Source organism: Paroedura picta, chromosome 7, assembly GCF_049243985.1.
Source record: "Paroedura picta isolate Pp20150507F chromosome 7, Ppicta_v3.0, whole genome shotgun sequence".
NCBI classification, from domain to species: domain Eukaryota; kingdom Metazoa; phylum Chordata; class Lepidosauria; order Squamata; family Gekkonidae; genus Paroedura; species Paroedura picta.
This window is the reverse complement of record NC_135375.1, coordinates 35,940,695-35,961,861: the sequence shown is the minus strand read 5'-3', so window position 1 is coordinate 35,961,861 and position 21,167 is coordinate 35,940,695. Positions and strand designations below refer to the sequence as shown.

General features: G+C 41.7%; 1 protein-coding gene across 3 annotated transcripts in view; it reads right to left on the bottom strand.

Annotated features, from left to right (window-relative positions):
- The window catches only part of ZFYVE16 (zinc finger FYVE-type containing 16), a 35,391-nt gene extending 16,116 nt beyond the window's left edge, over positions 1 to 19,275 (bottom strand). Inside the window, exons 1-10 of one of the 3 annotated variants that reach the window (XM_077347470.1) lie at positions 19,114 to 19,256; positions 13,492 to 13,600; positions 10,751 to 12,912; positions 9,086 to 9,182; positions 7,356 to 7,460; positions 6,990 to 7,111; positions 6,374 to 6,734; positions 4,108 to 4,224; positions 2,844 to 2,999; positions 1,444 to 1,668 (exon numbers count right to left, since the gene is read on the bottom strand). In XM_077347470.1, the coding sequence (XP_077203585.1) occupies positions 1,444 to 1,668; positions 2,844 to 2,999; positions 4,108 to 4,224; positions 6,374 to 6,734; positions 6,990 to 7,111; positions 7,356 to 7,460; positions 9,086 to 9,182; positions 10,751 to 12,912; positions 13,492 to 13,561 (3,415 nt within the window). In that variant the 5' untranslated portion in view covers positions 13,562 to 13,600; positions 19,114 to 19,256. Of the gene's footprint in view, positions 1 to 1,443; positions 1,669 to 2,843; positions 3,000 to 4,107; positions 4,225 to 6,373; positions 6,735 to 6,989; positions 7,112 to 7,355; positions 7,461 to 9,085; positions 9,183 to 10,750; positions 12,913 to 13,491; positions 13,601 to 19,113 lie in introns of all 3 variants that reach the window. The other 2 variants (XM_077347472.1, XM_077347471.1) reach the window with 2 other exon arrangements.
- Positions 19,276 to 21,167: the final 1,892 nt, after the last annotated feature.

Here is a 21,167-nt window from a genome sequence, read left to right as displayed (position 1 = left end):
ATAGCTCCATACCCTGCCTCAATCATAGCTTCTATCCTCCAACCAGGGACATCTGGTAACACCATTAGTCCCAACTACTCCCAAACTGCCGCCCTCCTCACTCACTATAGACAAGGAAAGAAAAAGAGATCGGGGGGGGGGGGGGAGAAAGAAAGTGAGAGAAACAAAAATTGAATATGAGAGGAGGAGGGATTAAGAAACTGAATATGAGAGAAGGGCAGTGGAAAAGAAGAAACAGGATAGGGGGAAAGGAGGAGAGAATCAGGGTGTGGGGGGAAAGTGAAGAAGTAGGAGAGAGCCAGGTGGCAGTGATGATACGTCACTTTCCTGCTCCCACCCATCTACATACAAGCAAAGCCAGATTAATCACAAACAAGAAAACACACCACACTTTTTACTGAGACCATTTTTTTCTTCAGAGATCTCTATGAAAAAAGGTCCCATTCTAGGCACCTTGTAAATTAATTAATTAATTACACATACACACCACCCTCTCTTTCCGCTCCGGGCAGTTTACACAGTAACTTTCGTAAAGCAAGGCAGTACAATAAACATCTTGACTCAAATATAGACATATTTAACAGTGAACTTGTACTGAACAGTTCATAATTTAACTATCAGTACACAACAATTCAATTTTCCTGCACTATGGTTCAGTTTTTCTGTTAGTGCAATTGATGAGGGCTTCTTGTTAATGGCTGGTAGCTTGTTTAATTGTCTTGGCCAAAAGCCTGGTGGAAGAGCTCCTTTTTGTAGGCAATGTGGTATTGTTGTAGTTACCGTATGAAACCTAAGTGGGACAGAATTTCCCTGCCTCCTCACTCCTACTACAGCCCCGTACACTAAAATGTAGCTCTTCTTTGCATAGCAACACTCTTGCAATGAAACAGTGTACATCTCTATCCACAACACAAAAATTGGGGGGGAAATTGCTGTCAGACCTGGTAAGCTAAATTCTATGACCCTTCTTTTCCACTATGCATTCCAATGATGAATTTTGATTTTTAGTTATTATTGTTACAAGACAAATCAAACTATATAGTGGTCACAAACAATATAGTGGATTGTACATTAGATAAATACAATTATTTTTCAGAAGATTAGAACATTTGGAGTAATAAAGGTAAAGGTATCCCCTGTGCAAGCACCGAGTCATGTCTGACCCTTGGGGTGACGCCCTCTAGCATTTTCATGGCAGACTCAATACGGGGTGGTTTGCCAGTGCCTTCCCCAGTCATTACCGTTTACCCCCCAGCAAGCTGGGTACTCATTTTACCGACCTCGGAAGGATGGAAGGTTGAGTCAACCTTGAGCCGGCTGCTGGGATTGAACTCCCAGCCTCATGGGCAAAGCTTTCAGACAGCTGCCTTACCACTCTGCGCCACAAGAGGCTCTTATTTGGAGTAATAGGGAGGGTTTAAGCACAGTCCACTTAAAACTCACCCCCATATTCTGCTCCCAATCTCAGCATCAAGCGGATTGGAAAAACTTTTGCCCAAGGTACTTCCTGCTTCTGAATAAGAATGCCACATAAGAATGGATTTTTTGGTAACTCAAGATCATTCAGCTTCTGAAAAGTTGGTGTAACAAAGAGAAATCCGCCGTGCTCCTTGCTTTCAAGAAAGCCTTCAGTGAAGGTAATATTTTCCAAGTTTCCTATGAATTTTCCTAGGAAAAAAAACAAACATTTAGTCAGCAGCCATTGCCGTACGTATGTACAGAGAGATAAATCTAGATTCTAGAGCAAAACAGAAAATAACCCTTCCATGTCACCCCACTTTTTGGTTTGGTTTGATGGATCAGTAATGCATGCATGAATTTATGCAGATATTTATATCATCCAGAAGAGTAAAAGCAAAGTGCTAATATTTGTGTTCATTGCTATGCACTACTATGAGAACCATCATTTTAATACTACACTGTAATATCTATACCTAAATCCTTACCATTTTAAGCAAACTAATCAACTACTGTTTTTATTACTAATATACGTTTAAGATGTGGAGCTATTCCAGGAGTGGCGGGCAATAAATTAAATCATCATTATCACCATCATCATCATAATCCAAACCCCACTTTGTGCAAGGAAGATAAATCTTTGGATTATATCCAGAGCACAGGGCAGGATACAAAGAGACGCTTTTCTGAATCGAAGAGAGCCTTTGGCTCCATAGCCTGTGCTTGCATGAACTTGGCAAAATGCTTTCCTATTCCAGTGCTCTGGCTTTCCAAGGAACATCCTGAGATAGTGATGGGATTAGAATAAAACACGTCTGGCCAGGAACCCAGACTTCTTCAACCCCCCAGTCCCTAGAGGACAATCCCTGCACCCACTCACCAAAGAGGGAGAGCCACCTGACGCTGCCTAACCCCACACTTGGCTCCTTCTCAGGCTCAGAAAGCCACACTGAAGGCTCAGCCGTTGTGGACCACCAGAGAATGCCCAGCAAGGAGAGTGGGCCCACTCTCCCACGTTCACATAATGAGGTTAGAGGCTAGCTAGAGAATCGGGCTCAAGGTTCCCTGGGGTGGCAGGAACTTGGGGAAAAGGGCCTAGTCAGGTCACACTGTCCGTGGCCAGCAGCCTGGTCAGGAGTCTGGGCATGGCCAGGCTGCAGGGATGCTAGGCAAGAGGGTGGAGTTAAAGTAATCTTGGGGGGGGGGGGGGGAGAAGAGCTAGAGGAGGAGTTAGATTATGGAGGAAGGGGAACGAGCAATGGAGGTGGGTACATATAGGAGAAAGAGATGGCAAGTGGTAAGGAAAGAGACAGAAAAGATTCTTCAGATACCATTTCATAACATTTTAGACATATTTCTTTAAAAACTACAGAAAAGTTTCATACCTTTCATGGCATCCTTATATATGTTGATAAACAATCTGAAGATTTCTTTAGGAATATTCTCTTCCTTTGGCAAACAGCATAATAATATAATAATTTCTGCTTGTCCCAAGCCATGCAGTCCATTAGTTGAGAAATACCAACACCTCTCGGAACTATCTTAATGATTAAAAAAATAAAACACACAGTAGCAAGAGTATAAGAATGCTGGTATCTTCTGTACAGACGAAGCAATCAGATTTTGTTCTACTTCATTTTTAGAAATTACGACCCTATTTAGCAGGCTTTAGCAAGAGCTTTAATGTGGTTTAAATAGCTCACGTTGCAAACCTAAACATAAACAGAGAATTAAATGTCACTGTGTTGTATGGTAGTGGTCCCCAACCACCGGGCCGCGGCTCCCTCTCCCCGCCCCCCCCAGCAGTAAAAAACTACCCAGGCCGCAAGCTCGCGGCCTGGCAAGCTTTCTTACTGTGGGGGGGGGGGGGAGAGGGAAGCAGGGCCGTGCACGTGCGGCCGGGTCGCACATGCGCGGCCCAGCCGCGCATGCGCGGCCGGGCAATCGCCCTCCCTGCTGCTGCCGGTCCCCAGCCTCAAAAAGGTTGGGGACCACTGTTCTATGGGACCTATCCCTAGAAAGTGGGATGAGGATTGTAGTTTTAGAAAATATAGGAAGAGTACTTATTTAAAGCATTTTTTGCTGTCTTTCCACTTGATCAAGGTTTACAAGGCAGTTGCTACTGGCCACAAATATATGAAATTAGAAGCAGAAATACACATGTCTTCAATTTACAGGTCCCTTCAATGATTAAGCTGCTACTGTGAAGCAAAAACAGCTGTTTGATTATTATAACTTAAAATATTTTAATCTGACACTTTCTCTGTGTACTCAAGAAATTAAAGTAAATTCTGTCCAGTGAAGAGTTTGAAAGGGAGTATAACTGAAAAATTAGTACAAAACTGACTACACTGCCAGATTGAATTAAATTGAAGTTATCACATTACCTATTTACATAACTCTACAAAAATGCTCAGGATAATGCCAGCCCAAATAATAAAATATCCCTAAATGTCATGCCCTTACAGAAAAGAGAATAAAGTTTACATAGAGTAGATACATCAAGCTTAGAGTAGACAGCAAAGGTAAAATGAGGAAAGCTTCAAGTGGAATATAAAAAAATTATCTGCACTTTACTATATTCTGATTTCACAGTAGCAACCAGACACAACAAAATATTTAGATTTATTTCTGTATATTAATACTTACAAGATACTATCTTGACATTCACAAGAAAATTTGCATTTAGAATAAATGTCAGTGGATTAGATTCTTCAAGTAGTAAGGCAACTTGCTTATGAGAAGGCTGTTCTTCCACTAAGGATTCTAAGAAATATAAGCACAGAGAATGTTTAATATAATATAATTTATTTGTTTCTTCTCTAAACCAAAATATTAAATTATTTAGTTATTATTTATTTATTTGATTTATATACCACCCTCCCCGGGGGCTCAGGCAGTTTACATGGAACTTATGAATGATACATAAAACAATCAATAACACATGAATAACCATACAATATTAATAACAGGTAGTTGTAATAATAAACAGTGTAAACAATGATACAGTAAACGGTACAAACAGGTCCAAAGTTCTGAGAGGGAGGGGAGCAGGGCCCTTCATTTGCTGTTGGTTGTGCCTGGTCTCAACCAAATGTCTGGCAGGGGAGCTCCCTTTTGCAGGCCCTGTGGAAATGTTTAAGCTCCGTCAGGGCCCTGATCTCTTCCGGGAGCTCATTCCACCACGTGGGGGCCACAACAGAGAATGTTCTGGCCCTGGTTGAGGCCAGGCAGACTTCTTTGGGGCCAGGGACCATTAGCCAGTTGGTGGCGGAGGAGCATAGCGCTCTTTTGGGGGCATAAGCAGGGAGGCGGTCCCTTAGGTACACTGGGCTCTGACCGCGTATGGTCTTGAAGGTAATTACCAGGACCTTTAGTCTGATCCGGAATTCAACTGGCAACCACTGCAGTTGGTGGAGAATGGGCCGGATGTGGGACCTCCACGGTGTTGCTGTGAGGATCCCGGCCACTGCATTTTGGACCAGCTGTAGTTTCCAGGTCAAGGCTAAGGGCAGGCCTGCGTAGAGCGAGTTACAGAAGTCCAGTCTAGAGGTGACCGTCGCATGGATCACTGTGGCTAGGTGTTCTGGGGTCAGGTAGGGCGCTAGTAGCTTGGCTTGGCGGAGATGGTAAAATGCCAGCCGTGCTACCTTTGTGACCTGGGCTTCCATTGTGAGGGAAGTGTCCAGAATCACACCCAGGTTCCTGGCGGAGTGAGCTGTAGTGAGCTCTACACCATCCAGGGTGGGCAGGCGCGCTTCCTCACATGACCCCTTCTTACCACAGGACCTCCGTCTTTGAAGGATTGAGCTTCAGATGACTCTGCTTAAGCCATCTCGTCACTGCTTCCAGGCAACTGGCTAATGCTTCTGGGGGAGAGTCGGGGCGGCCATCCATCAGGAGGAAGAGCTGGCACAGCTGATCAAATCTATGCATGCCACAGCGGTTTCCTGATGGGGGATGTGGGAAAGGTAAGAGTCCCATGTACCTGGGGCACTTCTCAACGGACAGCAGGAATGTTGAATTTATTATTTATACAACAACATCAATGTACGTAGGATAAGAAGACCAGATCCCAACCAAGGAATTTATAATTTGAAATTTACCACCATGAGATAGACAAGTGAGGGAGATTGAAATTCAAGACAGTTGAAGATTTTGGAAAATGAGGAATTCTTATTTGTACTCATGGATTACAGGCAAAAAACAGTGTTTTATATATCCTCCAACAGTTAACCACATGCTCCAATAGTTAAAAAGAGGGAAACAATGCATCACCTGTATTAGTGATCAGGAGATTTTATAGTAAGTGGTGTCTAAAACACTAAGGCTGTGTTCGTGCATGCTACCCTTGACCTTGCTTTTTCAACAGATATGGACCTTCTTTCTGTGTATTATTTTCAATAATAATGGTAATTGTCCTTCCCCTTGAAGATACTGGACATATCAGTTTTTTCTATTAGCAATAAAATTGAAAAGGCCAGAAAAGCTAACCTTCAAAACTCCAAAAGAAAAAAAGAAATAGCAAAAACAGCATTTCCTCCATCACAAAGAAGAGGAATACGTTATAATACTCATTTTCATTTAACAGAGGGCTTACATATATTTAACTGTTATTTAGCAGTAACAGCATGGTAGGAGCTTGTTGACATAACATTCTGCCACTCTAGCTTAAAACAGATTTCCAAACATAAGGGTGCAGAGCATGACAATCTAGAAGTTGACTATCCAGATGTAATATTTTGATGACATCACATGCTTAGTTATTAATTCACAATATCAGATAGTGTTTCTAAACTGATTTTGCGGTGTAATTTAACAAATCATTTGTGGCAGAAAGGAGCGTGCCCATTCTTAGAAAAATACACCACTGTAAAAATAAATAAACCCTTTCAATTTTGCAGAGGAAACTTACGTTCTTCCTTTCCTCCTCTTGCAAGCAGAAGAGGTGGCAATCCATCATCCTCAGGAATAAGGCTGATCTCTTTGCTAACACAATTTTCAATACCACAAAGCATCCCATAATCTAAAGAACTAACTGGCATATTGTTAGCTTCATTAGCAGCACAAGGAACAGGAGGCTCAGAAGCTTCAACAACAGTAGGGAATTCGGTAGCAGGAGGAATCACAGAGTCAGAATCACACAACTGCTCAGCTTGCCCTTCAGGGGAACAGGCGATGCCTTCTAATGTGGAATGACCCAAGGTCTCAGTTCTTTCAGCAACATGCATTTCATCCTTTGGTCTAATTTCACTTGTACAGGCTGGGCTTTCAACCTATGACAAGAATTCACAGACAATCATTCTAGTTCAAAAATCCCCCCTGCAAAAAAGCATTAAAAATTAAAATGAAAATAGGTTTCAGAACTGTTATAAAAGGCTGCTAGTCCCCCCATTGCAACAAATCTCAGATTGCCACCCTCCTTGACTGGTGACTGAGAAAGCCTTACTCAGCCACAAAATTCACTGGTTGCCCTTGGGCCAATCACAAAGTTTCCTTAGGTTCTAGTTCGCTTACTGGTTATTACTTACTGGATGGAGGTCCTGTGGCGATTTCCTGACTCCAGATGACAATTTTGTTGTGTCAGCAACTTCCCCATTGGGTAAAATACCATCTGCAAACCAAACTCTCCTTTGTTCTTTAGGGCACATGCCTGGAGTAGAATAAGGAAGAAACAAAATATGCAAATACCAATGAGTATTCAATTATTCTTGCACAATGAACTGCTCCAAATGTCTCAAAGACCTCAAAATCAAACAGGTTTGCTTTCTAATAATGTAGTTTTACATCTGTTTAATAGTTCAGAGATCTCTAGAAGGCAATGATTTGGTATTCTGATATATTTCTATAGAAATACATCACCTGAGATTTAGGCAAATAGTTTTTAAAAAGTATACCAGATGCTTGTGCTTCTTGCAAAGGTTGAACAGTCGAACAATCTTCAGATATACCAGCATTAGAATTAGGAGCAGTTGGACTCATCATCCTTTCAAATGCCTGTGCTAAAACAAGGAGGTTTAACATCTCAGTTGTAACTATACAGACATATGCAAGATATTACCAAGTGTTGTTGGAAATAAAATCAGGAAAGTATCATCAGTTATTATATTTCAGAATCTGACTCCTGAACATCTGAGCCTGATAAGCATGCTCTAGTGACTTTTCTACAAATGTTATTTTAAAATGAGATTTTGTTGTACTTTGATGTAAAACACCTCAGAGGATCCTTCCTCTAGTAAGGTCATTATAAAGAAAACAAGCAGTGATCTGCAGCAAAATGCAGCAGCATTCACTTAGTCCCTAGCAGGAGTGTGCTGGGAATATAGCTCAAGCTGGGTAAGTTGGGGATCCTTTATTAAAGATATTGCTGGAACTATACACTTATTTTAGGTATTAAAGGAAGGGGAAAGAAATCATACTTTCTTTCCTTTCTACCTTTCAGAAACCTTTACTCTAATAGCATGAGGTATGTGATTTCAAGCACCTGTACTTGTCCTTGTACTTCCTGCACAAATGCATGCTCCTCTCTTGGTTTGGGGGAGATTTTGTTCCAATGGCGTGGGAAGAGTATGCAGAAACTTCCCTCATTCTTATGCCTGCACCATTGCGCTGCTTCAGTTTAGTCAATTGTATACTTTCGTATTTAGAGAATACTGCTTTAGTATTTAATTTTAGAGAGCAATGCTGGGTCATTCGTCTTATGTACAGCTCTGTGAAATTAGGAGGAATGTCAGATTTCTCATGTAGCCTTCATGGAACATATTGCCATGGGCTGTGCTGGTCATTATCAACAAGACAATTCTATTCATAGATATTAGTCCAACATATGCTTACATTTTTTCAAGGCAATAGTTCTATATAATTATTATCACCACATAAAATATTTGCTTGTGGTTAGAGTGGTGACTTCTAATCTAGAGAACTGGATTTGATTCCCCCTCCTCCACCTGTAGCCAGCTGGGTGATCTTGGGCTAGAACAGTTACAGCTGTTCTCAGAGCAGTTGTGCCAGAGCTCTCTCAGCTCCACCTACCTCACAGGGGGGGGGGGGAGGAAAGGCAATTGTAAGCTGCTTTGAGACTCTTTTGAGTAGTGAAAAGCGGGATATAAAAACCAAGTCCTCTTCTTATTGCTGGGTGAGCATACAGACTCAGTGTAATTTATCTCACTAAGTAGTTCTACTAAGGATGCAATAGAAGAGTATAAGCTACTTTGCATGCCCACTGGGGATGACAGGCACTGCACTGCACAAATACAACATCCCAGTGTAAGCCAAGAGAAAGACACGGCAATCCTAGATCACTTCCTGCATGACTGTGGGCCGGGGAGAAGAGGGTCAACAAAGAACAGCAGTGGTAATACCTGCAATTATAGGAAGAACACCAACATGAAGTGAATATCATTATCTGATCCTGTTTATGAAAATTCTGTGGGGCAAGTGACTTCTCCTTTATAACAATTGTTATATCTAAAGGGCTTAACTCTGCCTGCCAAAAAACTAACACTTAACATAAAAGTTTTGAGAACTATTATAAATTATATTGTTTTGAACCATGATTTATAACCATATACATCTTGATTTTTTAAGTTATGTTTATAGTGTCTTCTCACTTGAATTTTTTTTTTACCTTTGTTAATAGATTCATAGCAGCTTATACAGACTCTTGCTTCTTTATCCATATACTGGAGTTTACATTTTCGATTGCAGCAGGAACCACAAAAAACCTAGATGAGAACAACTGAATTAAAGTATCATTTCAAAAAAATGGTAACATTGTGTGTTTCTAGTCAGACAATTCACAAAAAAACTGAAGAAATTGGATTTTGAAAACCTTAATTATTTAATACAGATATAAAATACGTTTTATTTCTTAGCTTTAATTCCATGGCATAATACTGACACCTAGAGGATAGGGAACTTGAGGAAAATCAGCAATACTGTTTTTTTTACATGTTTATGCTTAACTCGATTATTGTGCAAAATATAGAAGATACAGTAACCTGAGAACCTGCTACATTCTCATCTGGTCTATTCTGAACTGCTGTGGTGAAATGGATAGAAAGCTAATGCTGACCAGTGTTCAAATTCCTATTCAGCTTTGAAATACAGTGGTTTGCTTGAGGTCATCCATAATTTCACAACCTAACATCAGAAATGTACTGAGGATAAAGCAACACCATGGAGGTCCCACATCTGGCCCGTTCTCCAACAGCTGCACTGGTTACCAGTCAAATTCCGGATCAGGCTCAAGGTTTTGGTAATTACCTTCAAGGCCATATGCAGTCTAGGCCCAGTTTACCCTAGGGACTGCCTCTCTGCCGACATCCCTCAAGAGCTCTATGCTCCACCACCTTCAGCCAGCTAGCAATCCCTAGCTCCAAGGAAGTCCGCTTGTCCTCAACAAGGGCCAGAGCCTTCTCTGCCCTGGCCCACACCAGGTGGAACGATCAGGGCCCTAACGGAATTAACACAGTTCCGCAGGGCCTGCAAAAAGAGCTCTTCCACCAGGCATTTGATTAAGATAGACCAAAGCTAAACAGCATCTACTGGGACGCCAAACCTCCCTCCCTCCCTCGAATCTATAAAACTGAACGGACCAACCATGGTTTTGTTAGATTGTTTACTCTGTTACAATGTTAATTTCTTTGTTTATTGTCATTATTATTACTGTTGCCTTTCATTTGTTAAAATCACTGAGTTTAATGTATTGTTCTAGTTTACGTTTTATGTGAACCGCCCTAAGCCTTAGGGGAGGGCAATATATAAATGTAATAAATAAATTCATCAATAAGAAAGAAGGGGGTGAGGGGAACAAAAGAATACAAAAACAAAGGAAAAAAGAAATTGTTCTTCTTTAGCAAAAAATGACAACCTTTCACTTCCTCCCTGGTTTTCCCAGAAGCAATCTCTATAAGAAGGGAATATATCAGTCTGTGTCAAGAGCAAAAATCACCAGACTTCCCAACCCCAGAGGCAAGACAGGCAGGAAACAGTCATAGCACTTGTACTTTTTTGCCCAGCACCATCCAGTCTACAAAACAAATCTTAGGTACCAGTGGCTTGCAGGCACCTGGAGGTACCTCTTCATTACATCTTTGAGATTTAAGTTTTTATCCATTGTATTCTCAACTATAAAGTCTTATAAGGCTTACAATATTTTGGTTTGTTTATACACAGGCTGAAGTCAAACTAAGCTGGAGGTGTTGCTAAAAGGAAATACTAATCAAACAGAACTTCACCATAAATTCTATGTTGACAAACCAGCATAGATTAGCTATATTTAATTACTTACTTTTCCACATGCACGACAATGATGCCTCCTCTTTGTAAATGTGAATTTGGCTTGGCAATTCATGCAGTTTGGTGCTTCTGAATCAGGAACCCAAGAAGGTTGTTTCTGTCCCAGAACTACAGCTTGTTCCACTACTTTAGTAGGTTCTGCAGGAACTGAAGCAACACTCCCTGCTTGGCCTTCCAAGAAGTTCTGTGTATCAATATAATTATAATTGGAACTTGAGTCGGGACAAAGTCTCCCACCTGAGAGAGTATGTGGGACTGTGCAATTCATTCCATGGGGTTCACTCTCAAGTGTATTTGGACTATTAAAATCTGAGCAGTTTTTGGCTTTGGGTGGAAGGTTTAGCAACTGTTTTGGCCTTGCACCTCCACTGTGCACAATCTGTTGGTTATTTAAAAGACCTGAAACACCAGTCCTAGTTTCATTTATGTGATCCAACATCTCTTTCTGACCCTGCAGTGTGCTTTTTTCGGCTTCAATTCCCATTTTAGGTTCAGGAATACATACTGTATTATCAGCAGAAGCATCTTCCACCTGCTTAAATTCTGTTTCAGTCTGTAAACAATCATGTTTGTTACCTTCTACTAATTTGTCTTGAGCCACATCCAGAAGTTCATCATCAATATCGTCTTTTGGTGGCTTTAAACTACTAGACTGAAGACAATGCTCAGACAAGAAGGCATCAAGTTCAGCATCACTAACTAGCATGTCATTTTCAGTAATGTCTTCCTCTATCCCTAAATCAACTGAAGCTCGTTCATCAATGTCAGTAGGCAGCATGCTGCAGTGGGCTTCTATAGGTGCATCTAAAGAACCACCAAAAGTAGAAGCAAACCCTTGTTGGCTGAGAAAATCAGATTTACTGGCAGTGTTGTCCAGCTTCTCCCGCTCTGTAAAAGGTTCTTCTGGACCCGAATGGCTTGTACTTAGAGTTTCTTCCTGTTCAGAAGCCTCTCTTCTTTCATGCAATGCCCACTTGGGAAGACCAGTCTTATGTTTTTCTATGTGCACAGTTATGTCACTAATGACATCTGCTGTGTCATCCTGAGCCATCTGTCCATTTTTGTCCTCGCTGGTAACAAATGACCCACATATTGATACAGCAAGGGGAAGACAAGACAAAGAAATCTTTAAGTCTTCAGAGGCTTCTTGTGTTGAAACAGGATTCAAAACTTGATGGGTATCTTGTCCCGGATTACACAGTTTTTCTTCAGTGCTTGGTGTTTTATCTGAAACTAGTATATGTTCGGTTGGAAGCAAATCATCAGATAACACTAAGCTGTTTTTATTCAAATCACAGATCTTTGGTGGGTTAGAAGTGACTGATTCAATTTTATCATAGTCCAAAATGGCTTGTTTGCCACTTCCTTTAGGTACTATTTGACTTTTTGCACAACATGTATTTTCATCCACTACTGGTTCACAAGTTAACTTTTCACACAGTATATTTTCTTTGGAACTGTGTGCATTAGAAACAGGTTGAGTTATTAAAGCTGAGGTCCTATCAAGTGCTATCATTTGTTCTAACTGATCAAATACGTGGTTATTCAAAGCCGCTGTACTTTCTTGAATAACAGAGTCCACAACATTTGTTTCAGTGTAGCTGCTTGTCATTTGTACCAACTGATTCAACTCTTTACTGCACAACTCTACCTCTCCATCAGTCTGTTGTTCTGAACAGGAATCAGTGCTACGATCATCTGACAAATTACAAGCAGTGGCAGGCACTAATGCTAAATCAAAGCCTATAAGAGAATTACTATTACTCTGGAAATCACCTGGCTGCAACTTTTGAACACAGTCGGATTTACTTTTTACATAACTCAAGCTACCTGTATCACTGATAAGGTCACAGACTGGTATACTGCATCGTCCCAGGGAAGAAGACTGGCTTTTTTCTGAAGAACCACCATCCACCATAGACAGAAGATCTAGCCCTGTGACATTTTTCTCACTTTGTTCAAAGTTCAGTTGTTCAGAACTTGCAACTATTGTTGTCTGAACTGATAATGAGAGTTCATCTGTTGTAGTAGCAACACAGCTATTCTCTTGCACATTTGATTCCAAAAATCTTTGCTGCTGATAATCTAATTCTGAAGAAAGTAAATGGTGCTTAGAATCATGTGGACTTAGACCTCTATTATCTTGAAGTTCATCTGAAACAAGTAACCAAAATTAAAATGGCTAGAATGTCACTAGGCTAGAACAGAAATTTGGTAAACATAAGTTCACAAAAAACTAATCACCACTGCCTTCTCCTCCCACCATAGCATTCTACATTCAGCATACATACGAACAAACAAACACACTCAAAAAAAACCTGGGGACCCCCCCTGGACAAAATGCCAAAAGCCACTAGGGAAGTGGGAGAGAAGGCTATAGGAACCAGGGGAAAATAAGGTGAACTCTCAGCCCCTTCCTACAAGGTAGAGAGAGGATGTTGCTTTCCCAGAAAAACAACAGGCACCAATTTTGTGCTGATTCTTCTTTTCACAGTTCCCCCTCCCCTCCACACACACACATGCCACCACACACTACACATAAATCTTAGGAAGATCCATTTACCTAAACTCCATTAATTCATGAAACATAAGCTCTAACACTTTGTACCCCCAACCCCTACATACAGACATTTCTTTGAACTCAATGAAAAACATTAATATTGCTAATTTGAACTCTCATCTCTGAAAATGCTACTCACCCAAGCACCATGGAGGCTTAAAGAATAAACTAACCTGAATTTTGTTCAAATTCATCAAGTAGTTTGTCTAGGTCAGAAACTGCTGCTTTAAAGTAACTGTCCATTTTAAGGCTTGATCTGGTGAGAATGTTCTCCTCTTGTGCCTATAAAGCAAGAAACAATTATTTCAGGAATTACTTAGATTAATATTTTCACTGAACAAGAGCCATACTAGTTGTTTTTTTAATTTAAACCACACTGAAAGTCTTTTATAATCATGGTCTAATTGAAATACAACTTGATGAAAGTTGTAAAAACACATAATCATTTTTTAAAATAAGGAACTAAACCATTTTAAGCACACATGCAGGATCCTGAAACAACTTAGGTATGTAATAACTAAAAACAATAATACAGATATACTAATACAATAGCATCATCTAACATTTAAATATTAATCTCAGCAGAACAGAAATTCATCAAACTCAGTAATAATGTTATAGCAAGAGGAACAAAGTTACAAAAAGACTTAAAATTAAATCCACTATAAGGAATAATCAGGTACATTAGCAACAAACCTCAAGAAAACCTTGGAAAATTAAGTTCCACTTTTTTGAATGTATGTGATCAGACACAGATATTTGATGCCACACTAAGTTTTATAAGGAAAGACCACAAGTGGTAAAATTCAGCCAAATTTCACTGAAGATGCTACAGAAAGCACTGTGAATATACGCAGAGATCTAATAGTATCTTCAAGTTGTAAACTGGCTCCTTTAAGATAAGTCAACCATATTACAGATTGGCTCTTTGAACCTTGATATGCCATACTGTCAACCGTTTTCCCAGGATTGCCCTTTTTGGCCATCCAGCTTGTCAACAACTCTAGATATGAATAACTGCTACTTCACCATGTCACCACATGCTTCCTCTCTTCAGTTTTATGTAGACCCTAGACCAGTGGTGGCCAAACTGTGGCTCTCCAGATGTCCAGTTTGAATACCCCTGCCTTAGACAATATGATCAACAAAACTGAAAAATACTATAGCACAAATGCCAAGAGTCAATCCCATCACCATGGATAAACTGAGTGAAACCTAGCATTCAAGATGCTATACCAACTGGTCATTCTTATCAATTCTTAAATATCTCAGCCCCCAAAGTAGGGCGATCATTTCACTACTAACATCAATTTATTAAGACACCCCTCCCACCAGAGTTAGGTTAGAAATGTTCCTCAACAGAGTTCCCAAGAGTATAATACTACTGGCAGGCTACTTCTTTGCAACAACTATAAAACAAATCTCCTAAAGTCCCATAATAACTTATTGAGCCATCAAAAGCATTACTAAATAAATAAGCTGTGATTGTTCTTTATGGTCTGTGTAATCTGAAGAACATGTACACAATGCTAAAGAAAAACCCGTAAATGAACAGAAGAAGCACCCAGAAATAATCTACCACTCAGGAAAGTTATTGGAAAAAAACACAATTATTTGAAGCTCATGCTGTGTCAGCCTTCACTATGACTCCATTAAGTCAAACAAGGAAGTTGAAGTGAATCAGCTCAGAGAGTTAATGAACTGGTGAAAAATACTGTCAGTAGCAGGTACCCCATGTTGCCAAAGTAGTAATTGGAATTCCATAAAAACAAATGGCATCATCACTCTCTTTAGGGTAGAAAATTACAAAGGACCCTAGTGCTGATTTTAAATTGCATCGGCTCTATGTATCCTAGATTATCCCACACACCCCTCTCATAGCAATGTGTAAGGTCTGCCAAGAATGTCTTATTCATTATTTCATCTATGAGCCACACTTGGACGGCAAATATATCCAGAGGTATTTTGGTAACTCTCCAAAGCTATAGAAGAATAATCTGTTTGTCATTAAGGTGCCTCCTTTTTCAGAAACTTGTCGAGCATTCGATTAAATATTGTTCACATAAATATGTATGCATTTGGAGCAGAGTACAATCTAAAGTCATACAATCTAGCAGTCTTGGTAAACAGCTTGGGTCTGGGCAATGTTTGGACTTTGAACATACTCTTCTAAAATAAACTCAGTTTTGTTTTCCAAGAAAAGGACATTATGCTTAAGAACCAGGGAAGATACCAGGTCAAAAAGTTAACTTGAATTATCAGTCAAATCCTGAGAGCAGGAATGGTAGGATATAAAGATAAGGCTTTTATTATTAATGATGATGATGATGATGATAATAATATTGAAAACTGAGAAATCCATATCTACATAGCTGTATAGGAGATACAGACAGCTGCTAGAATTGACCCAGAGTGATTATTTTTTATTAGTATTTATACTAATAATGAAGGTTTAGAACTGTCTCTGCACTAAGCAAATATCATTTTTCTAGCTAGAGCCGACTCTAGGGCTGCTTTTTTTCAACGCTTTGACATGGAGGAGCACCTGAAATGATTTTTAAGGCTTTGAGGAGCCCTGGATGTCAGCTGGGCATGCCTCCCTATCATGCCCCTGAAAGTGACATGTCATTGGAAGTGACATCGCCACCTGTTTTAACATGCAGGCTCAAGAAGGACTGATGGGGGATAGGCAAGAGGCGGCTTAAAGTAGAAGTGAGCATGCAGGCTCCACCTCCTCCCAGGCACAGAACCAAGACAGGAGAGAGAAGTAATGGAAGTTGCTGGTGGCTGAGTCCATTAAGGCAGGAGGAAGAAGGCTGTGGACCCTCTCTGGAGATCCCACAGACCCCATGGTCTCCTGGTTGGGAATCCCTGCTCTAGGGTGAAGACAGGTATCTTATTTAAAAAAGGGCTGGCAGCAAGTCTCTCAGTTAGTGGGTTCTTTCCAGCTTCACAATCTGAATGAAAGATATACACTATTATTTATTTTATTACATTTTTATACTACCCTCCCTTATGGCTTAGTATGGTATAAGAACCCTAGTAAATCAAATGCTGGTTCAGGTCATTGATCTTGCTGCCTTCCCCCCGCCCCCCACTTCAAGCAACTAGCCTTGGGAAAAAAACAACATGTTAAATGCACACTGATCCATTTATATACTAATCATTGTCTTATCAATGAAACATAATTGAAATTATTTGGGAATAACAGAAGGCAAGATTTCACAATTAAATTGCCAGCATCAGTCCATCAAATTCCATCTGCAACATATTTCTGCTGAAAACTTGCAGAGCCCGTTTCTCCAAGTTTGACCCTGGAGAAGAGAGTATGATTATGTAAACATAATAAAAAAACTTAGCCCCACTGACTCAAGTGTTATGCCTGTCTTAACCATAGACATGAAAAACCCCTGAAAGGATCCATAATTAGTACTAAGATTGCTCATAATTTTAGCTGGAGAGGTATTTAGTTCCCTTGTTTAATGATGGGTTAAAAGTATAAAGCTGCAGTAGCCTAATCCTGTGTTTACTCAGAAGCAACTCCCACTGTAAAACTTACTGGTAAAGGTTCATATAACTGCAAATTTCATAGTTTGATTGGCTGGAACTGTGAAACTCTATCTATGAACAGTCTCATAAGAACATAAAAAGAGCTCTGCTGGATCAGACCAATGATACATCTAGTCCAGCATTCTGTCTCACAGTGGCCAACCAGTACTGCTGGGCAGTTGATAATGGCATAAAGGCCGAGACCTTCCCCTGATGGTACCTCCTGACTCTGGGATTCAGAAGCTTAGTGCCTCTCCTCAGTTACCATGGCTAGTAACCACTGGCAGATTTATCTTCCACGAATCTATCTAATCAACTTTTACAGCTGTCTATTCACATGCTCATCACTACATCCTCTACATCCTCTACTTCTAATAGGACTGTGACTAGCCCAAGGTCACCCAGGGGGGGAATGCATGTGTAGGAGAGGGGAATCAAACCCAGCTTGCCAGATCAGAAGCCACTGCTCTACATTAAACTGACTTAACACTTTCATTGCCCTCATCTGAGGCTCAGGACAGTTTACCTAGAACTTAGTGGAACAGGGAACAGTACAGATAACTCAGTAGTTATAAATAGTAACAGTACAGTAGTAACAATAGAACAGTAGAACAATGATGAGTAATTCAACTACTGTATGCTGATAGCCCTGTGGATTGGACAAATGAGCAGTGATTTTCATGGGAGGGTGGCTCAGGGGGGGGGTAATGGAAGGTAATTGGTTCTGGTTGACTTCAACCAAATGCCTGGAGGAGGAGCTCCCTTTTGCAGGCTTTTTTCATTAGGCCTCTGATCTCCTCTGGGAGCTCATTCTATCAGGTGGGGGCCAGGATGAAAAAAACTCTGGCTCTGGTTGAGGTCAGGCGAGCTTCCTTGGGGCCAGGGATCACCAGGCACTTGAAGGTAGCAGAGCGTAAAGCTCTTTGAGGGGCAGAGGCAGAAAGGTGGTCCCTCAGGTACACTGGGCCCAGACCACATACGGCCTCAAAGGTGATTACCAGAATCTTAACCCTGATCCAGAATTTGACTGGAAGTCAGTGCAGTTGTTGAAGAATGGGCCAAATATGGGATCTCCATGGTGTTGCTGTGATAACCCTGGCCGCTGCATTCTGGACCAGCTGTAATTTCCAGATCAAGATTAAAAGCAGGCCTGCATAGAGTGACTTGCAGAACTCCAGTCTAGATGTGACCACTGTGGATAACTATATGGATAAATAAGCTCATAAATACTGTGTTGTTTTGACTGATAAGCTGGACAGACATAATGCCTTGTTTCCAACATTGCACTAGTTTTGACCATGGAAAAGCAATTCTAATTACTCAGAGCTCAGGAATCCTGCTGCCTGAGACTTTTCTGGTATCAGCTGTCTCAGTCAAAATATTTGACAGTCTGAATTAAGCATTGCAAATAATAAACCAGGGCGGCTTTTCACTGTTATAATACTAGGTTTTTCGTTTGAAAGAGTGCCAGAAAGAATACCCTTAAAATCTGATATGACAAATCCACTTAGCTGCCTTCAATTTCACTTTTCACCTATTTCCCTTTCAATGTGTAAGAGAAAAGTTGAGGCTAGCATGTGTGATATAAATGATATAACCCAATGATATTCATTTATATTTCAGCACAATCTTCCTGATATTCCTGATTGTCTTGCCTTTTTTAACCACAGTAGAGGCTTGGCACTCTACTCATAAAAACAGGCAGGTACGTTCAAAACTTCTAAAGACTTCTGCACTGGACTACTCAGCCGAGGCTGAGTTTAGATCTCCAATCCCAGAAAAGTCCGTGTGAACAAAAAGCTGGAACAGGAACTGGGGAAGGACAACCCGAGAGAGGAAAAATGAGGGAGGGGGAGAACGGCCACGTAACACGGAAGGCAGAGGCAAGCAACCCCCGCGTAGTGCATAAGGTGACCAGACTATGGCAACGCGAAACGGGGGTCCGGGGGGGGGGGGAAGGAGGGGCACGGACAAAGACCCAGACTGAGGAGCTCAAGGCTCGCTCGCACTGGGACGCCCTCTCCCCTCGCCCTTGCCAGAAGAGCAGGCGCAGGAAACGGGGAGACAATCCACGCCCCCTCCCGCAATGCAGAAAGAGGGGCGCCGGGCTCGCTTCTGAGGCCCACCGCCACAGCGGCCACACCCCCCCCACCGCGAATCGGGAGGCGACCCCTGCCCTGAGCCCCCCACCCCCGGGCGGGAAGGCAGGCAGGCAGGCAGGCAGGCGCCCGACCACCTCACCTTACCTCACCTCATGGGCGCCGCCGCCGCCGCACTTTCCTCCCCAGACTTTGTGTTTTCTGAGGAGATTCTCCTGCGCCGGGCTTCCTACGCGTGCGCACAGGCTCCCCTCTCTCCGCCTTCCCTCAAGCCCGGAGGAGACTCCTCCGACTACCAATCTCCTTCCCCGTCTCGTTTGCGCATGTGCAGTGCTAGGCTACTTTCTCCTTCCCCTCCTGGCTGGGATGGCTCTGCAGCTTCCCCGGAGGAAGAGGAGACTGTTGCGCCGTAATTTGTTTTACAGAAAAGAATATTGTTAACAGATGTCTTTTTTTTGGGGGGGGGAGAGATATGTTCTATTTTTTGGGTGTCTTTTCTCTTTGGGTCCCCCCCCCAAAAAAAAATAACGAAAATATCCTCTCTTGGGACGGTGAAGCTGAGCGTATTTTGTCTATAGCCTCCCAGTGGGGACAACCTTCACTTTACGTAGTAGGGGCATTTAAAATGAGATTTGTTATAGGGATCAGTGGCTTGTAGTCGTCAGACGGGAAAATGTGTCCTCTTTTTTGCTTTGAAAAATATGGTAAGCCCAAAATAGGAAATCTTGGTTTGCTTGCAACTTCATCCTTGGGGAAAGCGGGTCCACATTTTTGCGCAGGAGGAGATTTGCTTTCACCTGTGCAAAAGTGGAGCGATAGCTTTGAAATAGGGAGTGAAGCAGGGGCGGGCAGGTTCCAGCCTCGGAAACCTGTTGCATGACTTAAGTATGCTTCCCTTAGCATTTTATTAAGTGCAGAACGCTAAGGCTTTGCTGTTACCGGGAATTAGACGGAGTAGTATATAACCCCCGTTCTGTAGTCACTCCATTGGCTGCCCCTCTGTGCTTTAGCCTTCAAGTTATTTTCGTAGGGTGTCCATAAATCAGGGTTTTCAAGGCAAGAGACATTCAGATGTGGTTTGCCATTGTCTGGCTCCACATTAGGACGATGATATTCCTTGGAGGTTTCCCATCCAAATACTAGCCAGGGCTGACCCTGTTTCAGGCTAGGCTGAGCTGTTTGAGGCCTGTTACCAAGGTCAATTGAAGGTATTGGTTATCACAATCAGAGCTCTTCATGTCCTTGGGTCATAGATGCAGGACTGCCCCATCCCCCATGCTCCCCTACAACAGCTTCCTCTGCTGGTGCCAACCTGCAGATGAGCAAAATCAACGTATGTGTTTGCATGTCCCCCCAGCTTATGGGACAGCCTGCTCAAGGAGTTCAAGAAGAATCACACATGGCTTTTGGTAAACTATGCAAAACAGAATTATTTAAGAGGGCTTTTCTACATATGGTGGCTCTGTATCAAATTATTCACAAAATTATTTGGCTGAATGGTTAAGGAATAGTCTATATAACGTGTAAGATTGTAATATGTAATTTTTGCATCATTCAGTGTAGTATTTTAATAGGTTTAATATTGAACTCAGTAACGGTATTGAACTTCCAAGGTAATCATAACAATCAAAACATCGTATCAAACTCAAAACCTGATCACAATTTTGATGTGTGTGTGTCTTCATTTTAAGGAATTGCTCAGTTCTAAGGTTGTCTACTACGGCTGCAATGTCCATGAACTTGGGAGTAAACTCCATCTAACCCCTTGGGATATACATCACAGTAAATATTAGCTATGTTGGTCTGCGCACAGACTTGCAGTAGCGCAAGCCAAAATGTGTAGGGGATCTCCTGGCACATCATCAGCATGATGGTGGACTGCAATTATACTTTGCAGCTTTACAAGGCTTCATTACCAGATAACACAAACAGGACTGTAACCAACATTCAAAGTCCGTTTCAAGCTTTTGGGAGCCCCAGGCAGTGCCCAGGCCCCTTACTCTGCCCATCACTACCCTTCTTCCCACCTGGTTGTATATCCTCCTGTCTGCTCAGAACCCCTCCCACCACCCATGTTCACAGCTGCCTGCAGCTGTTTCCCTTGGGCAGTGAATGTGTGTGGGCACATGGGTGATAAAGCACTAGCAACTAAGTGGGTGGGTCGGGTTGGTGTCAGTGAGCCCTGCCAGAAGCCCTGGGCC